This window comes from Genypterus blacodes, unplaced genomic scaffold (assembly GCF_046128005.1).
Source record: "Genypterus blacodes isolate CSIRO-AG114 ecotype Tasmania unplaced genomic scaffold, CSIRO-AGI_Gbla_v1 ptg000098l_1, whole genome shotgun sequence".
Classification (NCBI taxonomy): domain Eukaryota; kingdom Metazoa; phylum Chordata; class Actinopteri; order Ophidiiformes; family Ophidiidae; genus Genypterus; species Genypterus blacodes.
Genome location: NW_027466902.1, coordinates 1,715,001 through 1,725,000, shown reverse-complemented (window position 1 = coordinate 1,725,000; position 10,000 = coordinate 1,715,001). Strand labels below are relative to the sequence as shown.

At 46.9% G+C, this 10,000-nt stretch overlaps 4 protein-coding genes across 4 annotated transcripts in view; 1 reads left to right on the top strand and 3 right to left on the bottom strand.

The window, feature by feature from the left end:
- Positions 1-398: 398 nt before the first annotated feature.
- Positions 399-3,422, bottom strand: LOC143007944 (uncharacterized). The gene is made up of 5 exons (XM_076159456.1): positions 3,352-3,422; positions 2,476-2,922; positions 2,223-2,341; positions 1,983-2,085; positions 399-1,895 (listed from the first exon to the last, which is right to left on the bottom strand). The coding sequence occupies exons 2-5, from the start codon at positions 2,894-2,896 to the stop codon at positions 907-909; spliced, it is 1,632 nt and encodes a 543-aa protein (XP_076015571.1). The 5' UTR covers positions 2,897-2,922; positions 3,352-3,422; the 3' UTR covers positions 399-906.
- A 137-nt stretch (positions 3,423-3,559) lies between these two features.
- LOC143007945 (uncharacterized) lies at positions 3,560-6,867 on the bottom strand. Its single transcript, XM_076159457.1, has 4 exons — positions 6,465-6,867; positions 5,699-6,047; positions 5,422-5,540; positions 3,560-5,321 (listed from the first exon to the last, which is right to left on the bottom strand). Exons 2-4 carry the CDS (start codon positions 6,006-6,008, stop codon positions 4,182-4,184), a joined length of 1,569 nt encoding a protein of 522 aa, XP_076015572.1. The 5' UTR covers positions 6,009-6,047; positions 6,465-6,867; the 3' UTR covers positions 3,560-4,181.
- Positions 6,868-7,241: 374 nt separating this feature from the next.
- mif (macrophage migration inhibitory factor) lies at positions 7,242-9,407 on the bottom strand. The gene is made up of 3 exons (XM_076159492.1): positions 9,180-9,407; positions 7,775-7,947; positions 7,242-7,497 (listed from the first exon to the last, which is right to left on the bottom strand). Exons 1-3 carry the CDS (start codon positions 9,285-9,287, stop codon positions 7,431-7,433), a joined length of 348 nt encoding a protein of 115 aa, XP_076015607.1. The 5' UTR covers positions 9,288-9,407; the 3' UTR covers positions 7,242-7,430.
- Positions 9,408-9,474: 67 nt separating this feature from the next.
- LOC143007942 (uncharacterized) overlaps positions 9,475-10,000 on the top strand; it is a 4,992-nt gene continuing 4,466 nt past the window's right edge. The window contains exon 1 of the mRNA XM_076159454.1: positions 9,475-9,890. The gene's annotated coding sequence lies outside the window, so the exon portion shown is untranslated. The remainder of the gene's footprint in view (positions 9,891-10,000) is intronic.

Genomic DNA, 10,000 nt, shown 5'->3' with positions numbered 1-10,000 from the left:
CAAATGACCCGTCATCCTCCACACGTCCCAGACGCCCGGAGCGTGTGTGTAAAAGGCCAAAGCGGTGTAGTAGCAGCGTTGTAATAGAGAGGAAACCTGCAGAAGCAATTAACAGAGAAATCCCAAAGCAACAGTAACATAGAGGCCAGTGCGAGAGGAGATGCAGGGGGAGGAATATAACTACACACACACACACGCTGGGGAGATATGCTGAGACTGACACACATGCAAAAATCAGGAGGAAACTACAAAGAACACAGTTAAATATGCCGACGTTCCAAACATCTGTTCCAAACGTTGTCCATCTCTCTGTTGTTAACACCGCCCCCTGGTGTTTGATGCAGCGTATTGCAACATTGTACTCAACATAAACATGCCGGGAGAAATACTTTCACATGAATATACAGTTTAATTTCATTTAGCTTGGACAGAAACAGGGCACCACTCTGCTTTATCAACACCATGGTTTACTCATTCCAATAACAAACATACTTATATCACAATATAGCTCAAATCAGAACTCAAGTTGGAGAAGATGTGGGCACAAAGTCAAGGAAGAGACACGCTATCCTACCTCTGCATGCCACAGTAACACTAAGACTACCAGTCTTTCTATATGAAAGACAACGACTGCAGGGGATTCAACTCAAGCAATAAATATTTCCAGATCTGCTCAGTGATTTTACAAAGAGAGAAAAGAATGAAACAAAGCTTCATCCTGGAGGAGAAGTGCTGCTTCTGCATCAGTGGATCTTATCTTATTATCATTCAGAATTACATCTACTGCACCATGGAATACAAAGAGCTTTATTGGTACGAACGCCTTGAACCAGAACCGGAACCAGAATGCTATGATTTTGTTTACGAACAAAAGTAAAGTGCAGAATTCTCTCTTCCTTCTCTCTTTCAGATGGGATTGGGGCCGATGTCTGGCTCCTGCTGGTCGTCCATGTAGTAGGGGTCCCCCTGGTGGACTCTGTGGTTGTGCACCCTCAGGTTCCCCCTGTGAGCGAACCTTTTCCCGCACTCGGAGCAGGCGAAGGGCCTCTTCCCCATGTGGACGTCCCGCTGGTGAGCCCTCAGGTTCCCGCTGCGGGCGAATCGCTTCCCGCACTGGGCGCAGCCGAACGGCCTCTCGCCTGTGTGTGTGCGGGTGTGTACGGTGAGCTCGGAGGGCGTGAGGAAGCTCTTGTCGCAGAACTGACAGGGGTGCAGCCGGACACCCGTGTGGCGTAACAGGTGGCGGCGCTGGTGGGACGGGTAGGTGAAGCACTTGGTGCAGTACGGGCAGGTGTAAGGGCGCCCGCTCCCTCCGCCGGGAGCCGCCGGGTGGTTGAGGGTGTTTGCGTGTCGGAGGGTGAGCGACTGCGTGTTGGACTGCGGTCGGAGAGGGTCCCTGTTAGAGAAAGATGTAGTCCTCCGGCTGTGAGGAACCCCGGCGCCCCTGCCGCCCCGTTCCTCCCTGCTTCTCCACAATGAGTCCACAGACGGAGCTTGAGACGGGTCATGCCGCTGTCCCGCTCCTTGGCCCTGCGCCGAGTTCTGGTCAGAGTTCTGGTTCTCGGTCCCCTGATCCAGGAAGGGGAAGGAGCCGCCACCGCCGCTGCCGTCGTCCTCGTTGCTGGTCTCGTCGGAAACGAAGCCGGGTCTGAAGCAGGGCGCGTCTGTGCTGGCCGGGCCGGAGCAGTGTGTGCCGTCTGCCTGGAGGTTCTCCAGGCCAGACATACTGCCTCGACTAGGGTCCAACCCCGGTAACCAATCGCCTGGCTGAGCCAAGCTGGGGTCCGGCCTGGGGGAACAACGTCCGCTCTGGGAGATGGAGAGAAAGGGGGCGGAGGCCGGCTCCTGGGGGGCTTGGTGGTCCGCGCTACGACTGCCCTGATCCCAATGAGACACTGCAGAAAAGACAGAGGACATGATGGACGACTCAACACATCACACACACACACACATAATAGGCTCATGACAGGGTTGCCCCTCACATTTGGCCTTGGCCTGTGTGGCACACAGTGGGTCCACAGCAGCAAGGCTTCCCTCAGGGGTCTGGACCGCCACGGACCCCAGGGTGGGCCGAGATCCTGAGCGCTGTGGAGAAGAGTAACAAATCTGAAACATGCAGGAAAGCAACGAGGAGAGCGTGTTGATGTCCTGTCATGCTGCTCTTTCTGCTGTCCACAATCTTATACAACTGCTGAATGATGGAGGGATTTGTTTGTTCAGACCTCGTGCTTCACTGAGGCTCCATCCTGGACTGTGGCCTCCTCCTTCATCCCAACCAGGCCTTGACTGAGCCCCTCTACTGGGTCAGCGTGAGGGGCAGGGGCCTTCCCAACACTCTGTCCTGCAAGAATAGAGGCAGATAAGGTCAGTCTGAGTCTCTAGTGACAGTTCAGCAAGTTAAAGGACTTCATCTCACAACAACCTGGAGGTCGAACACACACACTCTCCCTCCCACACTGAGGTTCCCCGTCTCACCTGATCCCGTGTGGCTCTGCTGCCTCGGCCTGCTCTGTCCATCTCTGTCCCCTTCCTCTCCAGCTCCTCCGGCCTTCACCAGGAGCCTCATCCTCTCCACTTTCTCCAGCTTGCCTCGGAGCGATGAGATCTCCTGCGTCTTCTGCGCCAGCTCGGCCTGCTGCTCGCACAGGCTGCTCTCAAAGATCTTGGCAATCTCGCACACGGCGGCCGCCAGCAGCGAGTCCATGACGGTGGCCAGCTGGGCGTGGAAGGCGCTCCTCACAGCCTCCATTGTCCTTTGTTTCTCTGGCGGCGCTCTCTTGGTGCTGAGGATGGAGTGGCACCACTGTGGCTTCCTCACGCCGGCCTTCTGAGAGAGCTGAGGGGCGTTCAGGGTACCAGTGTAGTCTCCCCTGCACTGGTTTCTATGGACTGCCATGAGATGATGTCATGCTGGGAGCCCACCTGTCCCCAGCGACCACTTCAGTTAATCTTAAACGTTTAAATCCACTTTAGTTGCGCTTTAATTAGAGTTTTGCACGCGTTCAAGTTACCTATGATACCTGGAAAGCTAATGTTACCTGCGGCTATGACAGATGATGGGGTGTAACACAACCGTTTGTACAGTATGATAATAACGCACAACACATGTAGGTTATGTATACACTACCTTAAACAAACAACACACGCATGTATGGATAAGCGCATGTTGTTTGTAAACTAGCTACATCAAGCTAACGTGTAAACAAGGGAGCCAACGAAGCGTAGCCTGTTCTGCTAACCGTCAAGCTAACGGGCTAACGGTAACTAAGCAACCAGGTATGCAAGTCATAAACAGCTTCTGACACTCAATTAACTCAGTTGGTCTTAATGCAAATAAATCTGCGCGCATACCCAGCGGTCACGTTCAGGAACAGCCGCTCGTCGTCATGCTAACAGCGCCTAGCAGCTGAGGTATGTATTTGTGACGTGATTCTAAATGGTAAATCCCGCGATATTTGTGTCACACTGCAGCGTAATAAATCCAACAGGAGAGAAGAACACGACGATGCCGCCGATCATTTGATCTGCATTTGCAGTTTTTAATGAGATTTAAGCCAAGTGCAAGATTATATTTCTTACAATAATGTCAGAAAATAACCGCGTAGTGCTATAATAAAAAATAAAAAAAATGTTCAGCTTCACATTAGTAAGGACGGATTCATAATCAACATATAAACAACTAAAAAACAACAGACAAGAATCAGTTAAAAGACTTTACAAAAAGCCTGAATATCCCAAAATGCAGGAACCACAGCTGAATGAAATGTTTCAGATATCAGAAATGAACTGTTACAGCTTTATTTAAAAATGCATTGATCACTGTTGTAAACAAACAGCAGTAAGTCAATTAAGAGGCCGTAAGCTGCGATCCTGTTTAGAATTTTATACTTTATAATTTATTACATATCTCACTAAATTAGAGACTGTGAGACTGTTGTAATAAAAAAAAGTCATACTTTACACCTCAGCACTTCAGATAAATAAATAAATGTGATACCACATCCAGATCGACTGCAAGAGTTGATAAAGACCAGACGATCGCCAACAGAACCTCAGCAGAAAGTTTAAAATGAGTATCCTGTACTCCTGAAGAAGCAACAGGTGAGTCTAAAAAAAAACCTACAAAACAAAACGACATTATATTAAATTAAATAACATCAAATGTTCCAGAGTTCAAATAATTAAACTGTAACTTCTATATTGGCGTTGGCATGTAAACGCTGGTTGTGGCTCTGGAGGCGTTCTGCAGTAGAGAAACCTTCGCCACACAGGTTGCAGGTATGAGGCCAGATCTTGTGAAATCTCAAAACGTGCTGTTTGTGGCTGTTATGGCTGCGTAACACCACTCCACAATGCTGACACGGCACCTTATCTGGGGTAGAACCATTACCAGACACCAGACCTGTGCACGGTTTCTCCCTTTCGTGAACACGGAAATGTCGGGTGAGTAGGAATTCGGTCTTCACGACCCTCTTACACACCGAGCACATGAACCCTTTGGAGCAGCGGGTCCCCATTTCTTGCGGTTTCCTGTCTCGTTTTCCAGCGCGTTTGCTAGAATCCTGACTGTCATCTTGGTTAACGGCTTGGTTAACGTCTTTGCTGGGAAAATCAGAATTCTCTTGGATTTCCTCTAACCCCTCTAAAGGCCTGGTCCAGGACAGCTCTCCAATAGAGTCAAGGCACCTCATTTGTGCTTTGTGCATTTTGGCTTTATGCTGTTTGAGTGCCGTTTTTGCCTGGAATTCCCTCGGGCACAGGTTGCACACATACATCGTGTTGTCAGATGTGTCTTCTGGTACAGGTAACGCCTCGTGTTTGTTAGAGCTAGGGCTGCTTTTCTTGGTAATATTCAGTTTCTCACTTGGTTGGCTTTGGTTTGGTTCTTCATGGGTCTCGGGAATTTGTTGTGGAAGGCGAGTGCTGTATTTTGCGAGCGTTGTCTGGAATCTTTTACATGACCTTTGATGATATCTAAGAGCGCTTGGAGTGGAGCACACCTTTCTGCAAGAAGTGCACTTCCGATGTGACCGTGCATGTACATGGAGGCCAAATTCTTTATCAAACACCCGTGGACAGGACTTGCAGGGGAACATTCCTTTGACATCAGATGTCACCGTCTCCTTTTCAGTCTCAGGTTTAGCTTCTGGATCAATGTCCCTTGCCCGGCGCTTGCTTCGTTTTCCTTTTTCTGACACCAGTACATTTCCCCCTCTCAGTCTACGACCCAACGTGACCGGTACGTCGGCGATTTCTTGTTTGACAGCGTTTTTTTGGCCATAACTAGGTAGCTGGGAGGATCTGTCGTCATTGCCATGTGCCTAAAATACAAATGTTATTGTTACATCACCAAGAATGATGTACTTAGGATCCACTTAGGTGATCTACCTAGTTGATCTACCTATAGAAAACATCACATACCTTGATCGGGATGTGCCACAGCGGAATAGTGAGTGGGCGCAGTGGCACAGAGGGACACACAGCATGTTCTTCCTTGGCCAGACTCTCAGAGCCCAGGGGGGCACACCAGTCATCAGGTTCTGCACACAAAAAACAAGGCAGATACAGGTACCAGAATTCATTTAAGGAAAAGGGTATAGTAAGTCAAGTTTTCTCAGGGGTTTAAGCGGGAATATCTCTCTGCAAACATTCAAAACAAACTGTTTGACACGTCGATCGTTCCATGTAAACACTGTACCTTCAGATTCCATCTTGTAATGTTCAGGGATTGGTCGATATGGAGACTGGACATCTTGAGAATGTGAGTCTTTCTTCTCTGCGCTCACGTCGTCGTCCCCTCCGTCCCCCGTGGCTCTCAGCTTCATCTCTGCCTCCTGTAGCTTCACCCGCAGCCTGATGATCTCCTCTCCTTTCTGCGACAGCTCCACTTTATAGTCCTTAAAGCTGTTTTCAAATATCTGGGTGACTTCGTGCACAGTCGCCCTCATTATGGAGTTAAAAGCTGTGGTCACCTGTGCCCTGAAACACCGTGTGAGGTAGTCCGACATGATGAAGGTGAGCGGATGCAGCTTACTTGCCTGCTTTACCTGAATATAAAAGGTCAAAGTTCAGGTTTGTGATCAGTATTGAATTAAGATTTTACAACAAGCACCTAAATCTCCACATTTCCAAGCTCAAAGTTAAGAACCAGTTTGCAAACATCATCACAATGAACCGGCAGACGCACCTTTAACTAAATATTACAATTAGACCACAGTTACTACTCAGAAAACAACAGTAAGGCCTTAAATTCCCACTTATACCAGATAGAAACGCAGCTGAGGTGGCATTTCTACCTTCGCCCCTGTGTTAGCTAGTCTTGGCTTTATAAAAATAATAATACATGTTTAAAAAAAAACTACTTAATTCGTGTTAATTAAAACAGATTTGCTCGCGTTGTAAGCGTTAGTGAGCGAAGTTACAGCGGCTAAACAAACGTCAGGACGTTTGACAGATGTGCTTACCGAAGAGGAGCAACTAGCAGCTAAGCTAATAAGGCTCCGTGTTCCTTCACTCGTGGAATGACAAGCGCATTGTTACGTTAAACTTACACTTAAAGCCATTTCTTCTACATGACGTGTACGTTTTAGCTAAAACGCCTACGAGAAATTTATCGAGAGCAAAGACGGCTTCGCGCTTGAGACAGGCAAGGCGCTTAACAACTACGTCATCTTGCACCGACCTAATATTTTTTGTAAAGTTCACGGGATTAATCGGTTAATAGCGCCGAATACCGAGTTAAAGTGTAAATATAAAAGGAAACTAATGGTCCAAATAGGTGTTCGCTTCCTTTTTGTAAGCGCAGAAGACGTACAACCTCAACCCCTGTCGGTTACCATAGCAACACACGTGGTACAGCTATGCCACTAAACGCTCAGACGATGTAGAAACTATGCCCAAAAAGGCTCGCGCTGATGACGGCTTCTCGGCTCAGCCAATCACGAAGCTGAATCCTGGCTCAAGGTAAATAGTTTAAAATAACATCTATATTAGTATTTGATCTTTGCTGTACACCGTAAAACGTTATAGATGTTATAGTTGAAGCACTTTTGGGAGATTCATTCTAAAGTTTCAGCTTCATAGATGTCCAAAGCCAAACGGTGTGGATTCACCATGACCTTCATATGAACTTGGCTGGACCTGGGCCAGTTTTGTAATTTCACAAAAGTCAAGTTTCAGTCTGAATGAATTCAAACAACAGTATGCAAATCACTGGAAACAAGTAAGGAAAACAGGACAACTTGGGATCTAAATGTGCTTTATTGCATTTTAAGTTGACAGGTTCATTGCAAAGCAAAGGGAGCCAACTAAGTGATCTGTATGATTTCATGATTTCAATCTTCTGCTTAATTTTGCCAATTGTAACTACTGTATATGCTCATGTTGGGAAATGCTGGAATGCTTTTATCGTTTGTGTGATGTCATCCGACTCAGCCAAAGGTGGAGTTGTTCCAGGCCACGTTGGCTCCATCCATGTCTATGCAGTTAATATAAATCCTGAAAGAGACAAACAGACAAACTATTAATGAGACTGAACATTAACAATGAGCATGTCATGTTGATTCACCTCTACGTCTCCAAACACACCTTTCCAAACTGGCTTATCCAGTTTGATCCTAACTCTAATTGTTACATTGCACCGACATCTTCTTCCTTCCTTTTCATTCCATTTATGAAATGTTCTCTGTCTTGTTTGATGTCATAATACTTTCATATAATTATATATAATTTATATAATTCATATAAAATGCATTGTTGTTATTAGTATTCCTACCTGTCAGGAGAGATGCCGAGGTGTTTATTGAGCAGCCCGCACAGCAGTTTAGAGTACTGCTTGTTCTGAGCACCGCTGATCTTGCCAATACTGCGGAGGCAGCACAGAGCGCAGGGATCTCCCTTCCCTCCGAACAGCATCACTTGGTCTGGGTTGACCTGGACTGCTATGTACTGGTGGTATATGTGAGACAGACAAGGGGGGGGGGGGAACTGATGTCAGCCCAGAGAACGCTCAATCTCATTATTACATTATCACATTAAGCTTTGCCAACATGACCCAGACAGCTCAGAACGCAATCAAAAATAGTTTGCATATTGGAAATTAAGTGTCATTTTCCTGTGCAGTGATTTGTGTCACTCTGCCTTGTTTTCGACACAAGGAAACTTCTTTGTAGTAAATTCTAAAAATATTGTTTTTGTCAAGTCAATTTTATTTGCACAGCCCAATATCACACACAGTGTCTCAAAGGGCTTTACAGACCCACAACGGCAGGAAAATTCCAGACCCCGCCCACAGCTCTCAAGGAAACAGAGGAAAAACTCCAGAGAAGATCTTAATGTAGGAGGAAAAAGGGAAGAAAGCTCCAGAGAGGCACTTCCATGAGATTCCCTCACCACGAATGGGTGTGTAAAAGGAACTTCCAGTGTGATATACAGAGGTACAAAAGAAGGAATACACACACAGTCATGCATTAGGAAATAACATGCAAGACAGAGACAAGGGAGAGGGAGGGAGAGAGAGGGAGAGGATGATAAATTCCATTATAATGGAAGCAGACTAAAGAAATCTCTAAAATTTGAATTTTCATGATCTTATTTTGTCTTTCACTGATGCATCAGAGTTCTTTGCGTATAATCAGAAGGTCCTCATGAGAACAAACCGCCCGCTCCTATTGGTGGATGATTTGTTCAGGGTTGTAACGCTGGAATGTTTTGCATGAGGTAATCACGCGCTCAAAACTCAAAGTGATGGATGATGCACTACATTCATGCAGCAAAATGACGCCATATATTATATCAACTAGAGTTTACGCTGCAGCTTACGTTTGATTTCATGATATTACCCAACTACTCGACTCGAACACAAGTAAAGAAATTGGGTAAGTTGAAGAGGTCTATTTACACAATATAGACGTTGCTTAACTTGCTTGTTTCAAAAACCAGACACCGATCAATCATCTACCAAGAGTTAATCTGTGTAAATAAAAGACAGGCGCTTGCATAAGAAATCAGGTTTATGAAAGCAGCAATAACGCGTGATCGCTGCCATGTTAGCTGCTGTCAATCACAAACTGGTGCACATATCTTACTCCTCCAGAAGACAGCGTTTGTTTCTCTTTATTAAACACTTAAAGATGATTCGCCCTCACACCTGAAGCAGACGCGATCCCGGCCTTACGTACCTGTGCAGGTTTGCCCATCGCTTTGGCCAGTTCCTCTGTGGCCTCGGACAGCAAAGCAGACGGCACCTCGCTTTTGGCCACATTAGTGTTTACCACAAACATCGGCATCTTTACCCCGATAGCAGTTATCTTCCCCGTGGACAAATGTGCAAAAGAGAAGAGGCGCAGCTGAGCTAATATCTGCCCACAGGCGGAGCAAGGCAAGTTCTCTTCCTCTCCTCTGCATATGGAATTTGAACACACTGACAACAGCGCCCCCGTGCGTCGCGGAGGACCCAGTTTGAAGCATCTGCACATATGCTCAAACTGTCGCTACACAAAATGCTAATGGCCTGAAATCCACACAGCGGGTCCTCCTTCGTTAAGTTTAATTTCCCCCCCACATTGTGGTAAACTCATCTGGAAATCTTTTATTCGATGTTGACAGTTTAGAGTTGGCGTATGCCGCGCATGCGCAGTACTCTTAAGCATCCTCAAGCATTGCTGAAGGAAGCCAGAAGGAAAACAGTGGAGAGAGCGAGAGAGAGAAGGAGGGCGAGAGAGAGAGAGAGAGAGAGGAGGAGGGCGAGAGAGAGAGGCTGAAGTTGTATGGCGCTTCCCTTTGTCGCTCTGCCTTTGTGCTTACGAGCAACGACTGAGCTCACCCGTGACCCGTGAAACCGCAACAGACTGCCGCCGAGCTCCACTTCAGCCGACCTCGGCTAACAAACGGTGCGTATCCAGGCTAAACTGAGCTAGCACGGACACTCTTAGCCTAACCGAGCCGCTGTAGCTTCTCTTGTACTTTAACGCGACTGTCGAGCGGTATTACAAGTGTGCAA